This window comes from Pelobates fuscus, chromosome 2, assembly GCF_036172605.1.
Source record: "Pelobates fuscus isolate aPelFus1 chromosome 2, aPelFus1.pri, whole genome shotgun sequence".
NCBI classification, from domain to species: domain Eukaryota; kingdom Metazoa; phylum Chordata; class Amphibia; order Anura; family Pelobatidae; genus Pelobates; species Pelobates fuscus.
In genome coordinates this window covers 82,679,133-82,701,346 of record NC_086318.1, presented here as the reverse complement: position 1 = coordinate 82,701,346, position 22,214 = coordinate 82,679,133, and the positions used below count along the sequence as shown (strand labels likewise).

At 36.7% G+C, this 22,214-nt stretch overlaps 1 protein-coding gene across 1 annotated transcript in view; it reads right to left on the bottom strand.

The window, feature by feature from the left end:
- Positions 1 to 22,214, bottom strand: part of LOC134585529 (vertebrate ancient opsin-like) — a 108,162-nt gene that overhangs the window by 2,234 nt on the left and 83,714 nt on the right. Inside the window, exon 3 of the mRNA XM_063440953.1 lies at positions 17,643 to 17,876. Coding sequence (XP_063297023.1) covers positions 17,643 to 17,876 — 234 coding nt within the window. The remainder of the gene's footprint in view (positions 1 to 17,642; positions 17,877 to 22,214) is intronic.

Genomic DNA, 22,214 nt, shown 5'->3' with positions numbered 1-22,214 from the left:
GGTTCAGATTGCTTCAAAGTGACATCTAATTGAACAGTGTTTCATTCCCAAACTTGAAAGATTCGGCTCCAAATCAAAGCTATCAGGATCAAATAGACCTAAGGGTCAAACACACTGTGTCCCATCTGTATAAAGGAGCCAATGTCAGAGCATCCTCTTTCTATCACCAAGGCTCTTATATCTCCCGTCCTACAGGAGAGCATATTCTGGTTCTTGAGCCCAGTTTGATCTAGATTGAAAACACTCAGGAGAACATAGTAGCTTTGTGTAAACAATGACCCTGTTTTCTTTGTGGTTTTGTTTTGGGAAACAATGTATATACAAAAATGGAAACAAAGAGCTGTTTTTTCCTTTTATGTGCAGCAATGGGAATTAGGTAACTAACAGTGAGTTGTGAGTTGAGGTTAAAATAAGTGAGTTGGTAAAAAAATATCTCCATTTCAGTTGAGGTCCAAATATATTCCACATATAATACCTTAGTTATACATTGCTTTGTAAGTCACTAGAAATTGATATTTGGTAAATAGACCTCTATGTGTCTGGAACAATAACAGCTAAATGGTGGCAAACGGAATTGACTAAGTCCAGGATTCACATGTATTTTTCTCTTCATATCCATATGGAATAAGTCCAAATACAATATAGTTATGGTTGCAATAGCGTGTAGCAATAAAACCCCAGGCTTCACAGAGCATTTTTTTCATAAATTTAACCCCTTAAGGACCAAACTTCTGGAATAAAAGGGAATCATGACATGTCACACATGTCATGTGTCCTTAAGGGGTTAAAGTGATCATGTTTTCTATTCTGGTTTATTCCATTTTATACTAATCTACTAAAAAAAAATTATAACCCAAAAGAAGCCAGAGTTTATTTATTTTCTTCCATTCCATTCAATACTTTTTCATTTTTACATTCGTATTTACCTACACATTTGCTAGATGTCTGTAAAATCAACCATGGTGGGTTATTGATAATAATTGGCAATAGCATTGTAATTAGTAGTATTCTGCAAATACTATTATATATACCTAATTTTTAATTGACAGTGTGCTGGCAAAATATCTAGCAAATGCAAGGAAACAGAGTTAATTAAAGGGACACTATACGCACCAAAGCAATTTCAACGTAATGATGCCATTTAGGTGTATAGATTATGCCCTTGCAGTCTCACTGCTCAATTTTCTACAATTTAGGAGTTAAATCAATTTTGTTTATGTCCGTGCAGCTATAACCACATGTACCCTGCCTGTGAATCACACAGCCTGGTTGGGGTAAAAAATGGTTTAATTTAGATGGTAATTTGTTTTAGAGGTTTATACCTCCTGCTCTGTAAATTGTACTTTAATCACGCACAGGAGGCGTCTGCAGGGTCTAGAAGGCTATTAACAGAGGAGGAGACAATACATTCTAATTTAAACAGACCATGAAGTTTAAACATTAGATCTCTCTTTACAGGAAGTGTTTAGGAAAGCTGTGTAAGTCACATGCAGAGAGGTGTGACTAGGTTGCATAAACAAATTGATTTAACTCCTAAATAGCAGAGGATTGAGCAGTGAGATGATGTAGTCACCAAAACTGCTTCATTAAGCTAAAGTTGTTTTGGTACCTATTGTGTCCCTTTAAGATTAAATACACGCATTCATCCCAACATTAGACTTAGTCAAAACATTATCCTAGGCATTTCTGAGCACAGCAGCCCACACATGAGTACGCACTCCCAAACATATATCCATATCCCCACATAGTAATATTTGTAGACACAATTGTAGGTGAATGCATGCCGACACAGACGCTCACAGTCATACATACATAATTACACATTAACAACAACCATTCTTGAGAGAAATTGCAGCTTGAGTTTATTGCACAAAGGAAGATACAAGTTGCAAGCTAGCTGTTAGTAATTTTTCATTTCCTCTATTTACGTTCTCTGCAAAGGGCAGAGCATATAACAATGATTGACTGGGAGCTAAGATGGAAGCCCCATGCTCCCCTATTTACGTTCTCTGCAAAGGGCAGAGCAGATAACAATGATTGAGTGGGAGCTAAGATGGAAGTCCCATGCTAATATAACGTATAGAAAATGACAGGACAACGAGTAAGAGCTATATATTAAGATAGTAATTTGCATTGTATGCCAAGATGTGCTATGACAGGCTTGCATTTGATATAAATTCAATACAAATAAAAAAAAACACTTTTTTTTTTAATGGCATAAGCCAGCTGCTAGTTTCTAAAAACAATACATAGATCACAGTTGTTCTTTTAATATCACATAGCACAGAGACAGGTAAAGAAGTGTTTAAGATAAGAAGTGTTCATAGAGCTGTTCCTGTTTGCTCTTCTGTTATATTTAACTTTATAGTGCATTATTTTGTAGTGCATATTGTGCTGCCTGCATTGAAACGAATATCTTTATATAAAGAAAGCACACAGCCCTACAGGGAAATATTAACCCTTTTAGTGTTACATAGTAGACCCAGTAAGACAAGCCAGGTTAATTGTTTACTTCCTCGTAAGGCCTCGCCAAATTCATGTAATCATTTTGAGGACCGTTGAGCACTAACAAAATGATCATAATTTAAAACATCAAAAATGTTTTACATCTAAAACACATGTATTGTGTATTTTATATATATCATAACTAATACAAAATCGAATTAGAAACTTTAAATCACCTAAATCAGCATACATTTTGCAAAAGTCATATTTAAGTTTAATAACAAAAATGTATGGTATATAATATATATTTTTTTCTTTTTTGTAATTTATTTGCAGCATTTACTCTTGTAATGGGGTAATGCATGCGCTTAACTCCAGGAAACGTAATCAGTATATGACTGATTAGGCATTAGTAGCTGGGGCAGAAAGAAAACAGGTCTCACCATGGATATCCAGGAAGCACGGTTGACGTATAACGTAATGAGTTGTGTTTTTTTTTTTATAATGTTTTGTATTTAGAGTAGATACTGGAGGAGAAAAGTTAAATCTGTCGATATAGGGGCGGGGGGGGGGGGCAAATGGGGGGGAGGGCAACAATATTCTGAATTCTGCCCGTGGTGCTCAATAAAAGATAAATAATGCTAAAAAAGATGGAGAAGCAAAGGAAAAATCAATTTTATATATTATATATTTGAAAAATATATATTATATAAATATAATTTTTTTCCATTGCTCCTTCTACTTTTCCCTCTGTTGGGTACGTTTTCTTACTTGATCTCTGAACCAAATGTCGGAGCTCTTATCAGTGTAGTGCAAAATATATACATAATATTATATTATTATGCATATATTTTGCAGCACATCGATTGGCAATTTTTTTCTTTTTTTTGTATTGTTCTACTGAATCCGTTTCCAAATGAACGTTCAACCGACATCCAGCTGAAATTTTGAATATCTTGAAAAAAATGTTCTATCTTCGGAAAAAATGATTTGGCAGAACTGAAATTTCTTGCCACGCACTGTGGATGCAAACTACAAATATGGCATCAGACCGAACATTTTAAGAATTTACGTATAACACACACATATTTGAAGCAATTTTGATTCACTGAACATTTCTTAATCAGGACTGATATGATGTTAAACAACCTTCAAATATTTTGGGGGGGATTCTACGGCATTTACCAGAACATAAGAACAATTATGTCGATTCAATGGCTAAGTTCATTAAGCAATTACAAAAAACATTTGTACAATGGAAGGCGATAAGACTTCTACTTCTCTTCTCGTTGTCTGTTGATACAATCTATAACAAAAGGGGATTTGACTGTGGCATTAAAGCTTTCACTTATTCTATTCCTAACATTACTTATCTAAAAAGACAATGTAGCTTTTCCAAACATGACTCAATATCACAAAATTATACCCATAGTGGTATGAATGGTACATTAGATATATTGATTAGACTTTGTCTATAAAGTCTTGCAGACATTGATAAAACTATGAATGTATAAAAAGGTATAAAAAAAGGTAAGTCAATTTTCTGTAAATATCAATGCCTTTACCTTCTGTCCTACTGTTTGAATCCTGCTGGGTTCGTCATTGACTTTTTCATAATAAACAGAAAGGGAGATGAGCTTCAATTTTGATACTCAGCTGTGCATTGTGTTGTAGTTCTATTAACTAAAGTGATGGGAAATAAATAGGACATAACTACTGGATCTATAAGAAAGTATTATCTGTTGGTGAATTATGTTTTATCTGAAAACATCCAATCAGTAATTTCATATAATGGTAATGGGAGAAAGTCAAATTACTCTTTGATGTGTGCAGTTTAGGATATAGAGAGCAACATTTGTAAATAAAGAATCCCATGTCCTGAGATTTCAAATAATGCATAAACTAGCATTATATTGTGGTTTAAGCAGCACTGTTACCAATAAAAAAAAAGAAAAAATCTTTACTTAATTCACTTTCCTATGGCTCTTTGTGACCGAATCTCTTTTTCCTTTTTTTTTTCCTGAGCGATCTAGTTTTCCAAACATAAGATAAAGTAGGCAGTGTATAGCAGTCAACAAAACTTGACAAAACTTGACAAGACAATGGACAGAGATTAAAGTGACACAGTAGGCACGTCATTAACCCAAGCAGCACGGAGGGGATGGGTGTTTTGGGGACTCGAGTTTAGCATTAAATATTAACCATTTAAGGAGGCACTTGTACAAGTTCTGACCAAAGTAAAACCTAGAATTTGAGCCACATGTCTGTTGAACCGTAATTCACTTCTTTCATATTAAGTGCACCCACACTTATTTTTATCATTTTGTTCAGGAGAAAGAGGGTTTGCATCTCACATCAAATGTGTATATATGAAACATAAATTAATACGAATAAAAATTGAGAAAAATTAAGAGATTTTGTTATTTTCCAGTTTCTGCATGTCATCTTAACTGTGAATAATACAGTTAGCTTTTACTGCAATGAAATACAAATATTTGTATGCTGTGATGTCCCTTATGTACAACCATGTACAGGTTTCATGGTGTTTTGGAAAGTTAAAGGGTCAAAAACTGCAATTTTACTGATGATATCATAATTTTTATATATTTTATTACTCTAAAACACTAATATTTGTGTTCAGCAATGTCTCACGAGTACAATAGTATTCCCCATGTACAGATTTTATGGGGTTTTAGAAAGTTACAGAGTCAAATATAGGAATTGCTCATTTCAGTTTTTACACATTGAAATTTGCCAGATTGGTAATGGGGTTTGTTCAGTCTTTTTTAGCAGCCACTTAGCTACAAATCCTGGCCAAATTTAGTGTTCATATTTGTTTTTATTTTGCATTATTGACACAAAAACTGCCCTTCCTCTGATGATATCAATGTTATTATACATTTTAAAACACTCATATTTGTATTCAGTGATGTCTCACGAGTACAACAGTATTCCCCATGTACAGGTTTTATGGGGTTTGAGAGAGTGTGACAGGTTGGGTAATAACCGTTCTACCACTATGACATTGCAAATCAGAGTATTCCAAATAGTGTAATAATAATTTATAATAATATAATAATAATTTGCTATTTTCATCCTGTGAGACTTAAAGCACTTTACAAGTATACAAACATAAACATAAAAGTTAGGATTTTCTAAAGGTCAGCTGAGCGGGCTGAATGCCTGATGGAAGAGGTGGGTCTTTAGCTTTTTTTTTTTTAAAGCCTCTCTGATTGCGCACGGTGAAGAGTTCCAGATGGTAGGGGCAGTGTGGCTGAATGCCCTGGTACTGACAGGAAGGATTTCCTGGCTGACCGAAGTGAACAGGATGGAATGTAGGCTGTCAGGAGCACTTTCAGGTACTGTGGGCCTTGATTGTTTAAGGCTTTGAAGGTTAGCAGGCCAATTTTAAAATGTTCGCCATTTAATTGGAAGCCAATGCTGGGAGTGGAGAACAGGTGTTATGTGGCAGGAGCGAGTTTTATTGGTCAGTAGTCTGGCTGCTTCATTTTGTACAGTCTAAGGGCGATGGAGTTATTTTTCTGTGAGGCCTACGTAAAGTATATTGCAGTAATCTAGCCGAGAGGATACAAATGCGGTGGAATTAAGTGTTGTATCCTGGCTATGTTTTTCAGATGAAAGTACTCAGATTTTATTACGGAGCAAATCTGCTGTTTAAATGATAGTTCAGAGTCAATCAATACTTCGAGGTTTTGTAACCTTTGATGAACTGATGAGTTCAGAGCCTCCAAGCTCCAGGCCAGTTGGGTGATCATGGGATATTTTTGTTGCCTGTGGCCCCTCATCAAAAGTAACTCCGTTTTGTCTGGGTTCACTTTAAGCTAACTAGCATTCATCCATTATATGAGGTCTGCTAAGCAACTGTTTATGCAGAATGTTGGGTCTGTAGGATATGGAGCAAAGGAGAAGTAGAGTTGTGTACCATCAGCGTAACAATGATATCTTAGGCCAGGTCGCCTAATGATGTCCCCCAGTGGTAGCAAGTAAATTGCAAATAGCATGGGAGACAAGATGGATCCTATGTATTGTGAGGTGTTTGGACTACCCACTTTATCACAGATGCAGGCTCATTTAAAGGTTATACTTTTATTTGCATTTCTTCAAACACATAAATTCCATTTTCACAGGACATTTCATAATCCTGATATACGTTGTATAAATAAAACCCTATTATTTGGATTTAACAGTGTCTCAGAAATTTAAGATACACCCTATGTACCAGTTTCCCCTGTTTTTTGGGGAAGTCACAGGGTCAAAGATCTTCAAAGTTGGAAATTTGACAAAGTAATTTTTTTGAGCCCATGTTGCCTTCTAGAGTGCATGGCACAACACGACTTTATAGACTTATGGTAATCCATTTACCGTCCTAAGCAAATAAAGATTGTAGCAAATGAGTGAATGCAATCAGGTTTTATCAGCTTTTTGGAAATTAGCAGCTTTTAAGTAATTATGTCCACTTTTGTGGAAAATTCTTCATAAACATTGTTTTAATAATATAGATTGTAAATTGCCATGGCGTAGGGACCTCAACTGTATTTGTTTGTCAAACTTTGATTACCGTATATACTCGAGTATAAGCCGAGTTTTTCAGCACATTTTTTGTGCTGAAAAACCCCAACTCGGCTTATACTCGAGTCAGAGTCTGTATTATGGCAATTTGCATTGCCATAATACAGACTGGGGGGCTGTGGGGGCTGTCAGAGCGGTACTTACCTGTCCTGCAGCTCCTGTCAGCTCCCTTCTCCTCCGCGCCGTCCGTTCAGCACCTCGGTCAGCTCCCACTGTAAATCTCGCGAGAGCCGCGGGGTCATAGTGCGGCTCTCGCGAGACTTACACTGTGAGCTGACAGGGGAGCTGACCGGACGGCGTGGAGGAGAAGGGAGCTGACAGGAGCTGTGTCTTATTCTTTCAGTAGATCTAAATGCTGGCAGTTACTTCTTTAGTGACCAGTGTGAGAATTTGTAAAAAAGCAAAATGCAGGGATTTTATGCTCTACTTACTGTGAACAGAGACAGGATTCACAGCAACTCTACAGAAAAATTACATGTCAGACACATTCAGGAACCAAAGTCAGCTCTGTGAATAGACATTTCCAATCACTATATAAAAACTAGGTTAGTCTGGAGTTTAATAGCTTGCTATCATAGTCAGAATTCAAAAGCAGACTCTAAGGAGGTAGAGAAAGGGTATATATGCACACACACTTTCTGTCTCTCTCTCCCTTCTCGCGCTCTCTCTCGCTCTCTCTATGTCTATACATATATATGAGGAGACTTTAATTAGAAAGATACGGTGAACAGAAAAAAAAAATAAGAGGTCAAAACATGAAGAGCTTTAGATAAGAAGAGGATTAAGGAAAAATCAGATTGAGGCATTGATATAGTATGGGTATACATAGGTGCTATAACAAAAACAACAAAGGATAATATTAATGACATAGGAGTAGACATTATGATTTGTATAGGATTACAAATTCAACCAACAGGGAGAGTTTGCTGTAGTACTACATTCTCCATGGTACTTTGCCAGCTGTTAGCATCATGGCACTTCCATAGTTGCCAATTGTCCTGTTTTTGCTAGAACATCCCATATTTGGGCTCCTGTCCCAGCGAAAATGAGTTCTGGGTCCTGTCATGCAATCGGATCAGGCCCCTTTCAGCTGGCTATTACTCCACACAGCCACTGTGTTGGGAGGAAGGGATTACATTTCACTTCCTCTCGGCACACTGTAAGAAAGACACACAGAGTGGAGAGAGAGGAGGTAGGCCCACCGAACGGTTTACCCCCAAAGTCTTTAGTACAGTGCTCATCAGCTCTGCCCTCCCCTTACGTTTAAGTCCAAAACTTCAATCAGGAAGTCTTGGACTAGGTTCCGCCGATAGGCTGAAACTGTCAGCTGACACTCTCTGCCTATAAGTAGCTCCCATTCACAAAAGGGATCTGAGTGCTTTTCGGATATGTCGTGCACATTCAGATCCAAGCTATCTGGGGATATAAGACTTGAGGGCGTACATGGTTGTTTTATGGGTGTTTTGGGGTGATGAAAATTGTATTTTTCTGCACCTGAGAGATAGTTTAATTATATGTTTTTCCCAGGTAATTATCTCTCAGGCACAGAGGATCATGGGAGGGATTACCCTGTAATTTGGTATGTAGTTTGGTTTGGTATTTGCATAAAAGGCAGTGTGTGGCCCTGTATAAAACAGTTCACTCCCAGCATTCAGTCTGGACTAATGTCTGTGGGGGAAAGCTATACCTGCTTTGGATTATTGCTACTTGGGGAATTCTACTTTTGATTACTACTGTTATTGGAATTACTGCATCAGAGCTCTGTAAATAGGGAAAAATACCTCTTTGGCGGCAAAACCCATGTTCCTATCTGGGAGGCCCCCACACTTTGTATTTTTTCAAATCTCTTTATTAAGGTATTATCTCCATAACATATTCATAATGCATTTATCTGCATGAAAAAGAATTGCTTAGGGTTCAACTCTAGCCTTGTACAGTTCTTTTAAATAAAAGTGTTTTTGTGTTTTTTTAAAGAAGCCAGACTAAGCCAATTCTAGTGCTATTGAATGTCATGTTCCATTTGTTGTTCGTATGAATCTATTTATAGATATATGTAATCATTCTCCTGAAATTGCAATACAAAAGCATACAAAATATTATCACTCTATAGGAAACCCCAGTAAAGAGGATAAGTAAGTACTTAAAGGTGATATGTCTGAAGTGGTAAAAATAAAACTATTCCTCTGGGTGTTAGTCCCAGCACTCTCCAATTTAGAGCAGTGTTAATATTCTGACACATTATTTACAGTAAAGTAATTTACAGTCTCACGGGTTTCACAGTTCCAGAGTAAGATCTGATCCAGTTTATCATTTCACAGTCACCTCTTGTAAAATATAAATATTACATGATTATAGTTCACTCAGCAATATCTTTCAAAGTTGGAGGTTAAATCTTCTTTTCAAACTAAGATATAATTTTCACTCTTTTATCCCCCTGTGGAAAGAGGATAAGTCATGCAAATTCAGCTCCTTATCAGCAGGTGCCTTCATGGCATTACAGATCTGAGACGTTCCTTGTGCTCTTTAAGGAGTAAATGTGGTGTTAAAACACATATCAAAATAAGGCAGATGAGAATAATTTTTATTCAGGTCTAGTTTTGGACAAGCAGACGTATTCCATTTAATTTTTTTATTGGCAGATGAGATTTATTGGTAAATTTATGATACACTTATAAAATCACAGCTATAATATTTTTTTTTATCATTAAAGATCCTTTGTGGCTGAATGTAGTCGCAATTGTGAGGGAGCCTGTCCCTGTATGTATCAGCCACAACATTAAAACCACCTGCCATGTAGGTCCCCCTTGTGCTGCCAAAACTGCTCTGATGCATCGAGGCATGGACTTCACAAGATCTCTGACTGTATCAGTGCCGGAATAATATAGGGAATGATGGAGCTGAAGCTCCAGGACCATGCCAATGTAATAGACCAAATGCTTTAAATTTTTTTTTTTTTTTTTTTTTATACTACTCTTCACGTGCTCTTGTTTAAGTATGGAAACTTAAGAGGGATGTAGGGGAACAAAACTGGTGTGGACAAATGCACTTGCTGCTTCAGTCTCTCTAACACTGTGGAATGTTCCCGTTCTACACTCACTACATACACTTTTTCTCTGTCCCAGACTGTATTACAGGAGCTTCTGCCTGCTAGTAAGATGGTAGGGAGAGGAGTGGAACAGCAAGTGCTAGGGGATAATCCTTAGAAAGCTTAGAGCTAGCGCATCATTAGAGACATTTATGCCAAGCTCAGCAGGCTGTCTGCACAGTATGCCCTTGGTTGGTCATCCTGCATGATTGACAGGCAGCCTGATGTGCATTCACCCCAGGCTGACCATCTAATTCTTCGTGCAGACACGCCCCCTTTTTGGGCATGTTTGTCTCTTTTGGGCAGTTTTGGTTACGTGATTCACATCATTGGCCCACCCTTATACCCCACCCTGCTTCACCAGACACTGCTGTTAGTGGGTATGGTCTTACTTGAATGATGAACGTGAGAGATTAGCATAGGGTATTTGTTTTCTGATAGCTGTATTCTGTGAGTTTACCTCCAGCACCACCTCCACCAGATACATGACGTTTTGGAGGTATAACTGTATTGGAGTTTTCTGTCAAAAAGATTCTGTAATTTAGCCCGTCAAAATTGTCTGCACCAGGCCCAATGGGCTCTTAATCAGGCCCTGGATCCGGTGGTATCTGGTATCAAGACATTATCAGTAGATACTTTAATTCTTTCAAGGTGTGAGTTGTGAGGGGCCTCCATTGATTGGATACCTTCATATACCTTCTGCCGCCCAAACGCCAAAATTGGAGCTGAATTGAAGCTCCAGAAAAGTGTGAGTGTACATTTTGCTTACTATAATCCTTGCAAAAATATGAATAAGATATATTACACTATCAGCTCCTTATCTTCTATTTTTTTTTTTTTACATATTTACTCCAAGAATGACCTGGCACCACACCATGATCTTTGCTATACAATACTTGACTTTGACTGTTCTGGATAAGAGAAAAGCCGGATTTGTGTGTCAGGTTGCCCTGGTGAATTTTACCAGTATCCACCAGTGCTGAATTATTTCCCTTTTTTTTTCTGTTCACAAATCAGTCTGTATACATTGTTCTTATTCTTAATAATATTTTGGCTGTCTAAATTAATATTAGTAAGTGTCCCAAAATTTCTCGCCCAGGCCATACCCCACTCAAGATACTGAAAATAAAGTGTTCGTCTTAAAAGGACCACTACAGGCACCCAGACCACTTCAGCTCAATGAAGTGTTCAGGATGCCAGGTCCATCTAGGCTGCAGTTGTAAACATAGCAGTTTCCGAGAATGACAGCTGCTAGAGGCACTTCCGCGCTTCTCACTGTGGTTTTCACAGTGAGCAGATGCTGCCATCCATAGGAAAGCATTGAGAATGCTTTCCTATGGACTGATTGAATGCGTGCGCGGCTCTTGCCACGCATGCGCATTTGGTGGATGACATCAGAAGAGGGAGGAGAGTTCCCAGCGCCGAGGGAGCACGGTGCTGGAGAAAGGTAAGAGTTTAACCCCTTAACCACCCTTCAGCCTGGCAGGAGGGGACCAGGAAGGTGGGGGGGGACCTATGAACTCTATAGTGCCAGGAAAACGAGTTTGTTTTCCTGGCACTATAGTGGTCCTTTAACCATTTGAAATGTTGGGAGGTATGAGGAATACATTCCATGCTGTTCAAAATTGCAAAATTACAGAGTAAAGCATGCTGATTTTGAATTTACTTTGGGACCCAGATTTCAAAACTCGTAGCTCATAGCAAATTAGCCTGCTGCATAAGAGAAAGTCTCGAACATATCTGGTTGCCCATTGAGGGTTCATTTGTTTAACTGATTTATCCAGACAGCTATTAGTTTTTCTCTTTAAATCAGACATACCTTTCCCAATTACTTAATCAATGCATCGTTAATTGCGAACTGATTTTTTTTTTTGAGTGACAGACGTCTCCTTCCTCTTCTCCGCTAATTCAATTAGGGTTACCCCCTTGTCTGTCCTCTTGCAAACATTATCATTTGGCCACTTTTTTCTGTTGTTTTTTTTTTTTTTTAACAAATCTCTGAGCATTGGACATTTTGAAAGGCTTTAGTGTAATATCTCCCCAGTTACCGGCTTTAAAGGAACACTCCATATCAAAAGGAAGTTTTCATAGTGCCAGGAGGTCCCTTTAGATATAAGCAAATGCTCATCTGACATTCCATCCTTTCAAGTGATTACCGATAGTTTAAAATAGTTTAAAAAAAAAAATAATCTTATTTAAGCATCCTAAATTATTTTCACAGACATATAATAATATATAAATTTTAAATTTCATGGGGGTTCATATGGGAGCTACCAATGAAAATTTTACCTTTATTTTCATACTACAAGATTATTATAATACTATAGACAAATAATAGGAGAATAGAACAAAAGACACACAAAAAATTAACAATTTCAAATGCAGCGGCAAATGTGAGTCATATTAAAGGGAAACTGTCACTTTCCTGGAATTTTTACGCTATGTTTACTTAACCCTGTATCTATCAAATATACATTTAGGAAGTGTGAAAAATGAAATCAAGTATAGAAATCCACACCTTATTGTCCTGCATTTGGGCCCCACCATCTTACTGCCCTGTCAGTCATTTTTATAAGCTCTGTCCTTTGTAACTGGCAGTCAGCATAGAGAACACAGAGGAGAGAAAACATTAAACAATGTTTCTATGTTTTCTCTTTATTCGGAATATATGCCCTGGCTTTGCTTTTGTCTGAATTGGAATATGATGCAGTTTGTTAAATCATGAATATACATTGAAGTGTGAAAAAGTCTACAAGCAGCCCTTTGTGGTAAGCTACTGCTCTGCCAAATGCTGCTGAGCGAGTTCTGAGGCAGCTGCTGGGATCTCTCTGCACTGCATGCACAGCTTCCTCACACTCCACATACTGATGCCAGGAGGTTGGAAGCTGACGGGATGTTACCTCAGAACGAGCATTTAGCTGTAGGGAGCTGTGCATTTAGTGTACAATGGAATCCCAGTAGCTCCCCACCTGACATATGAATATGAATTAGACATGATGTCACATTACAGCAGGAGCCTAGTTTGTGTGATGTCACACCATGGGGGGTGCGTATGGGGTCGGACATATTTTATTTTTTTGCCTAGGGTGGCAAAAACCCTTGCCCTGGCCTTAAATCTCTCTATGTTGTGTTTACAGCATGCAGAAGGCTTAAGCATAAAATGTAGATTTGTGTGTGGCTTTTATTTTATTTTTTTATATTTTTTCATGTTTGCATCAGTGGGATACTTCATTCATCAAAATCATTTAACTTTGCACTAAACTATCTAACTGTAATCAATTCTAAATAGCATGCAAACTATCTAACTGTAATCAGTTCTAAATAGCATGCAAACTATCTAACTGTAATCAGTTCTAAATAGCATGCAAACTATCTGTCATCAGTTCTAAATAGCATGCAAACTATCTAACTGTAATCAGTTCTAAATAGCATGCAAACTATCTAACTGTCATCAGTTCTAAATAGCATGCAAACTATCTAACTGTCATCAGTTCTAAATAGCATGCAAACTATCTAACTGTAATCAATTCTAAATAGCATGCAAACTATCTAACTGTAATCAGTTCTAAATAGCATGCAAACTATCTAACTGTAATCAGTTCTAAATAGCATGCAAACTATCTAACTGTAATCAGTTCTAAATAGCATGCAAACTATCTAACTGTAATCAGTTCTAAATAGCATGCAAACTATCTAACTGTAATCAGTTCTAAATAGCATGCAAACTATCTAACTGTAATCAGTTCTAAATAGCATGCAAACTATCTAACTGTAATCAGTTCTAAATAGCATGCAAACTATCTAACTGTAATCAGTTCTAAATAGCATGCAAACTATCTAACTGTAATCAGTTCTAAATAGCATGCAAACTATCTAACTGTAATCAGTTCTAAATAGCATGCAAACTATCTAACTGTAATCAGTTCTAAATAGCATGCAAACTATCTAACTGTAATCAGTTCTAAATAGCATGCAAACTATCTAACTGTAATCAGTTCTAAATAGCATGCAAACTATCTAACTGTAATCAGTTCTAAATAGCATGCAAACTATCTAACTGTAATCAATTCTAAATAGCATGCAAACTATCTAACTGTAATCAGTTCTAAATAGCATGCAAACTATCTAACTGTAATCAGTTCTAAATAGCATGCAAACTATCTAACTGTAATCAGTTCTAAATAGCATGCAAACTATCTAACTGTAATCAGTTCTAAATAGCATGCAAACTATCTAACTGTAGTCAGTTCTAAATAGCATGCAAACTATCTAACTGTAAGCAGTTCTAAATTGCATGCAAACTATCTAAATGTAAGCAGTTCTAAATAGCATGCAAACTATGTAACTGTAATCAGTTCTAAATAGCATGCAAACTATCTAACTGTAATCAGTTCTAAAAAGCATGCAAACTATCTAACTGTAATCAGTTCTAAATAGCATGCAAACTATCTCACTGTAAGCAGTTCTAAATAGCATGCAAACTATCTAACTGTAATCAGTTCTAAATAGCATGCAAACTATCTAAATGTAATCCGTTCTAAATAGCATGCAAACTATCTAAATGTAATCCATTCTAAATAGCATGCAAACTATCTAACTGTAATCAGTTCTAAATAGCATGCAAACTATCTCACTGTAAGCAGTTCTAAATAGCATGCAAACTATCTAACTGTAATCAGTTCTAAATAGCATGCAAACTGTCTAACTGTAATCAGTTCTAAATAGCATGCAAACTATCTAACTGTAATCAGTTCTAAATAGCATGCAAACTATCTAACTGTAATCAGTTCTAAATAGCATGCAAACTATCTAACTGTAATCAGTTCTAAATAGCATGCAAACTATCTAACTGTAAGCAGTTCTAAATAGCATGCAAACTATCTAACTGTAATCAGTTCTAAATAGCATGCAAACTATCTAACTGTAATCAGTTCTAAATAGCATGCAAACTATCTAACTGTAATCAGTTCTAAATAGCATGCAAACTATCTAACTGTAATCAGTTCTAAATAGCATGCAAACTATCTAACTGTAATCAGTTCTAAATAGCATGCAAACTATCTAACTGTAATCAGTTCTAAATAGCATGCAAACTATCTAACTGTAAGCAGTTCTAAATTGCATGCAAACTATCTAACTGTAATCAGTTCTAAATAGCATGCAAACTATGTAACTGTAATCAGTTCTAAATAGCATGCAAACTATCTAACTGTAATCAGTTCTAAAAAGCATGCAAACTATCTAACTGTAATCAGTTCTAAATAGCATGCAAACTATCTCACTGTAAGCAGTTCTAAATAGCATGCAAACTATCTAACTGTAATCAGTTCTAAATAGCATGCAAACTATCTAACTGTAATCAGTTCTAAATAGCATGCAAACTATCTAAAGGTAATCCGTTCTAAATAGCATGCAAACTATCTAACTGTAATCAGTTCTAAATAGCATGCAAACTATCTAACTGTAATCAGTTCTAAATAGCATGCAAACTATCTAACTGTAATCAGTTCTAAATAGCATGCAAACTATGTAACTGTTATCAGTTCTAAATAGCATGCAAACTATCTAACTGTAATCAGTTCTAAATAGCACGCAAACTATCTAACTGTAATCAGTTCTAAATAGCATGCAAACTATCTAACTGTCATCAGTTCTAAATAGCATGCAAACTATCTAAATGTAAGCAGTTCTAAATTGCATGCAAACTATCTAACTGTAATCAGTTCTAAATAGCATGCAAACTATCTAACTGTAAGCAGTTCTAAATAGCATGCAAACTATCTAACTGTAATCAGTTCTAAATAGCATGCAAACTATCTAAAGGTAATCCGTTCTAAATAGCATGCAAACTATTTAAATGTAAGCAATAAAAAATTAGCATGCAAAGTATTAATAAAAGAATTAATTCCCTACTGATGGGAAAATACTTATAAATATAGTCCCCTTGGGCTAGATTGTGAGAAATCGCTAGTGACCATCCTGCTAGTTCATTGTAGCTAATTAAGAAAATGGCTCATAATTACCATCAAAGTCAGTCTATATAATGTTCTTTAGTTCGCAAGAATGCATCTTAATTAAATATATTAACAGAGTGTCGGTTTCTTGAAACCCAAGAGCTGACTACATTAACGAGGAGCGGAATCCAAATCAGGGTTAGAAGGAAACACAAAAAGTCAAGTAATACAACAGAGATGACAGTGCAAGGACATTTAATTCTAGCTGCTCTGTCATAAAGTATTAAACATCGAGTAATGCTCAACTCAAACTTCGGATTACATGAAATGGTAAATTAAGAACAAATTAAATACACATGGAGATATATGAGGTCATCTGTATGGAACATGCCTATATTCATTTTTATTGTTCTGTGGAGACTGCACTTTTGAGGAGACATGTGCTGACATTAATAAATGCATTTCTAGTAATTAAATCAATATTAAATGCATTCTGATTGGCTGAAAACAAAGCCAATATGAAAATACCTCTGAAGTCATATACATGAGTTTGGCGCTGTGGTGTCTCTCTAATTGCTTGATTTGATCAGTGAAATTCTAGTAATCCTAGCAGCGTTATTAAACATACTATTAGGCATTGCCTATGATCGTTATCTGTGTTAATAATTTTATATTATTATCTTTTATATTACAGTATAGAAAAGAAAGTTTCAAGCTTTTATATTTAAAGCACAATCAAATATTCTTCAAATGTAAACAAACTACAATAAATAAAGGCCTATAAAACCAATAACAGCTCAAACTCTGTACACATTACCACGTGGCAGATCAACAGTTGCACACAGACAGAACTGAGCACACAAGCAGTGTTACAAAAAAAGAGTAATTTGTTGTCATATAAGCAACATTTAATTTCATCAAAGAACCTTTATCAAGCCCCAAGGTTTGATATAGGATACTTGGCGAGCAATAACCTCATTTGAGACAATTAATTGGCCTATATTTTACTTTTTTCCGTATGTGCGTTACTGTCTGTATACTAATGCATGAGGAATTTGGCCGTTTTGGATCGTGGAGCGCCAGAAAAATATTGTTTTTAATTTGGCAATGTGCTTTCTCTTTCTATTTTCTGCTGGGAGCTCAGGTTATGGCAGGTCAACTCTTGAGTAATTAGACAGAGTCCAAGCGGCACAGATATTTTTTTGAGTGTGATTGATAGTGTGCCAACGCAAGACTGTCTTCAATCCAAATTTTGAAAAAATTATCATTACAGTCCACAATCACCTCCGCATTGGCCAGTCTGGGGTTGAAAGTAGAGTATTTGCAGAAAAAGAAATGTGGATTTTTTTAATTACTGTATTTATTCATTTTGCCAGGCGACAAGTGGCATTCGTCAAACTGGGGCAATCATTTCATGTGTTCCAGTTTGGGATACATTTCCTGCTGTCCTGGTTACTACTTTGAAAACAGAGGCATAAGAATACATACATCTATTTGCCATGTGGACATTTTGGCACCTTGTAAACATTTAATATACAAATTAAAGTGTAAATGTTCTGTTTACCAACCTGCTTATTCAAGAAAATGTAGATGATGGGGTTATACACAGTGCTGCTCTTTGCAAGTATAGAAGGTATGATGCTGGCTGAAGGAGTAATCAGACCTGGCTTTCCAAACGTAGCAATTAATGCCATGATACCATACGGTAACCAGCAGAGCAGAAAACAGATTACCATCACTATGACCATAACAAGAACCCTCTGTTCTCGGGTGCGTGCCGTTCCTTTAGTTACTCCGCTGATCTGGTAATAAAACCGAAAAAAAATTTTTTTTAGATATCTAAATGGCCATTGTATTCAGACAAAACAGTATCAACAATATGTTAACTTATTATTTTTTTGAAGGGTGGGGGTTTACATTATATGCAATTAGAATACAATAAACAAAAAGTTATAGATTGAAAGTTATTGATCCTCTGCTGGTTGACATATTTATCAATCTAATGCCACAGTCTAAAGTAATTACAATAAATAAAAAAAAAAAATTCCTAGTTATCCATGTTTAGTATAATGAGTAGAGAATTATATCAGTGCAATGCATTATAAACCAGAACAAATTGTATTGTTTTTTAAAACTTTTTTTTTTCTACCTTGTCTATTTTGGTCTAACAATTGCCGTCATAAACAAGTAAAGAGAAAACAAAAACTTGGATATTGCCTAAATGAAAGATATAATAAACATATTCCATGTATGTAGATGCTATATTACTATAGAAATATCGCGAATCAAGGCCGAATGATCACCGTTCAACAATGACTACAGAAAACACAATAACATTCTTTCCATTCTAAACTCCATTATGCCAAATATTCAGTTCAGCAATTCTTCCATGAGAAATAAAGCATGTTGGCATGAACAGTACTCTATCAAGTGTAGTTTGATTAAAATCCACGGTGAAGGCTGATGTTACCTTCTATTATCAACCTACTGAAAAAGAGGAAAAAATGGTTTGTTTCAGATGCCCAAGGAACCACTTTATTTGTCTGTAAAGCTTTTTTTTTTACACTAAAAATCTCATTTATAGTTCTTATTTTTAGTGTTTATCCACATTTGCTTTTTAGAACCTGACATATTGAAGAAGTTTCAAATATTTTCTACCTCTTTCTCTTGTAAATGGAGGTTCTATCAGCAGGAAAACTATTAGAGTTTCTTAAAAGGAACGGTCACATTTTAGATAAGGGTACATTAGCACCCTGGACATAAAAGTAGCTATTAGTTGTGTTATTAAATGTATGCCTCTGTTTTTTTTTCTGTTAAGGATACTATTTAATTATGATCTTTGTGAAATAAATGACAAAACATAAAATAATTAAAATTAAGGCATATAAAGCACCTTAGATTGATCATTTACAATCAGGCAGTCAACAGCTTTCTGAAAGGCATAGATAAGGCATGTCATGCAAATAGTGCAAAAATAAGTGCAAAGTGCAGGGTGCGCAATTAAAAACACCACCACACAATGTGATATGCTTATATCAAGGAGGACCTTGCAATTTGTCTCTGGTTATCTGTAAAATATAAAACTCTATATAGTGTAATACTGTATTTATAGATATATATATATACAGATATTTAAGTACACAGAGGAAATGGGTCACTCACTCTTCCCAGAGCCACGTATAGCAGGATTCTAAGGATAATCAACCACTGTGAAATTAATGCAAATAGAGGTGTCGAGGTAAGACCAGGGCTCGCTAGCTTCCCATTATGAACAAAACATATGATTTACTCATATTTCAGGTAATGTAGCCTGATACGACTACATTTAAAGCTCTGCTTTTAGTAAGTTTTGCAGGTTAGAATGTTATTTAACATCTGGTGCTCCCATGGTGACATAGCTGTGCTACCTGCACCTGTGTTTTCCCACAGATTTTATTTTGAATGATAGATATCCGAGCATCATTAGCAGTGGTGCCCTGTGCAATCCTACATGGCTTTAACAGACAGATACAATTTTATTTTGCCTTGGAGATTGTCCACTTTGGAATGAAACATGTAGGACAGAGGATCGCATTGTTGGGCTGGAGAAGGGATACTGTATGACTCCCTCAAAAACCTGATGTTCCCGTTTTTAAAACGTGAGTGGATTTTATGCTTTATTGACAATGGTCTGCACTGTATGGTCTGTACTGTATTTCTCTCTGTTTCCTCATATATATGAACAAGGTAATCAGAGACAAAAAAATTAAAATATCCTCAGTCTTCTAATATGGCTTAGGCCCATTCAAGGCACTCCTTTCAAGAATCTCTTGTGAGTGTATATTTGGTATAACCAAATATAGTTAAAGTGTGTTATATTATGTGTTGCTGGGATCTTTCTTTCCATATATACTTTAGTGTATTAGAATGTTATATATTCACAAAATGGCTCTCAGACATTGTAGTAAAATAGAACTTCTCTTTACTTCAGTACACACACATAATGACATAACACAAGAGAGACTAACACAACAGAACAAGTTCATAACTTCACTATGCGGCCATCTACTGGAAGGTGGACTGCATAAACCTCAATACATAACACTCCTCCCCCTAGACCTCAAAGTCTTTGAGATAACTGGGAGGTTTAATATTTCGTCTTGGGCGCCCCAAAACCATGTTTGGAACTGCTTCATCTGGACCTTCAGTTGTGCCCATCCTTTCTTCCTGTGCTCTGTCAGATGGACCACACAGAAGTGGTTCTTCAACAACAACTCCTGGAGAATTGAGACCTGTATCATCCAGTGGTTACACATCATCTGGTATCACAGAAAACCCAGTATGACTGGGACCAGCAGCAGGCACAATCTCATCACTCCGTTCCCGAATCTGATCGACATGCCTTCATAATATTCTACCATCAGGAATTTGTACTTTGTATGACAAAGGTCCTGTGGCCATAAGTACTTTTGCAGGTATCCATTTAGGCCCAGAAACATAGTTCCTGACATAGACAGCACTGTCAGGTGCAAATTCTCTGACAGTAGAAGCATTATAGTTCTTATTGAATTGCAATTCTTGCTTCTCTTGTAACTCAGTTGTCAAATCAGGATGTAAACGATCCAAACAAGTTTTAAGACGCCGGTATATAAGGAGTTCTGCTGGACTACTACCAGTGCTTGAGCAAGGTGTCACATGTTGTTGCAGAAGGAAATTTGCAAGTCTACGATCCCAATCTCCTTCAATAATTCTCTTTAATGAGTCTTTGGTAGTCTGAACCATACGCTCAGCTTGACCATTTGATGATGGGTGAAATGGTGCAAAGGTAACATGTCGAACAAGATTACTTGCCATGAACATTTTGAATTCTGATGAGGTAAATTGTGTTCCATTATCAGACACAATTGTATCTGGCAACCCATGTGTAGCAAACAGCCTCCTTAGAATCTTTATGACTGTGACTGAGGTAGCAGATGTAACTGGAACAACTTCTAACCATTTTGAAAAGGAGTCAACAACTAAAAAAAACATCTGTCCGTGAAAAGGGCCAGCAAAATCTATATGTAAACGGGACCAAGGTGACCTAGTCACTTCCCAAGGATGTACTGAGGCTTTAGGTGGAGCATGACGCGTGATTGGCATGGTACACAGTTCTTCACCCACTTTTCAATAACTTCATCGATTTTAGGCCACCAAACATAACTTCTGGCTAAAGCTTTCATGCGAACTATTCCAGGATGTCCTTCATGAAGAGCATGCAATACTCGAGCTTGTCCTGCATTTGGAATTACCACTCTGTTTCCCCATAATAGGCACCCTTTATAGGCAGATAGTTCATGTTGGCGCACTACAAATGGTTTGAACTTATCTTCCACTTTTGATTTTGGCCACCCCCTCCAACCCAGTTGAGCACACGGGACAGCAAAGGATCCTTGGCAGACATACAAGAAATGTCACTTGTATGGAGGGTTTGAAATGGATTCCAACATGAGGACCTTAGACATAGGAGGAACAAGAAAGTCAGGAGAAGTCAAAGGTAATTGGCTTAATCCATCAGCATGTGTGATATCCTTGCCAGGACGATACTTGAACTCACAATCATAGGCATTCAGCATAAGGGACCACCTGAGCATGCGTGGTGAAATTATTTGAGGAGTGGGAGTATTGCTGGTGAACAGACCCAGTAAAGGTTTATGATCTGTTATAATAGTAAACCTCCGCCCATACAAATAGTCATGAAACTTTTTTTACACTGGACACAATAGCTAAAGCCTCCTTGTCAATTTGGGCGTAATTCCTCTCTGTAGTAGATAAAGTCCGTGAATAAAACACAATAGGAGCCTCAACCCCATTTCTCAAAGTGTGGCTCAATACAGCCCCTATGCCATACGAAGAAGCATCACAGGTGAGGCTGAGCGGTTTCTCCAAATCATAGTGTACAAGCAAACTGTCAGAAGACAACAGTTTTTTAGCAGCGCTGAAAGCGGTAGTATGAACGTAAGTCCACTTCCATGGAGCATCTTTATCTAGTAGACGATGCAGAGGTTCAGCAACAGTGGCTTTATCAGGCAGAAAAGAATGGTAAAAATTAAGCAACCCTAAGAAAGCTTGCAGTTCTTCTTTGTTTGTTGGAACCGGAGCTCTATGGATAGCTTCAACCT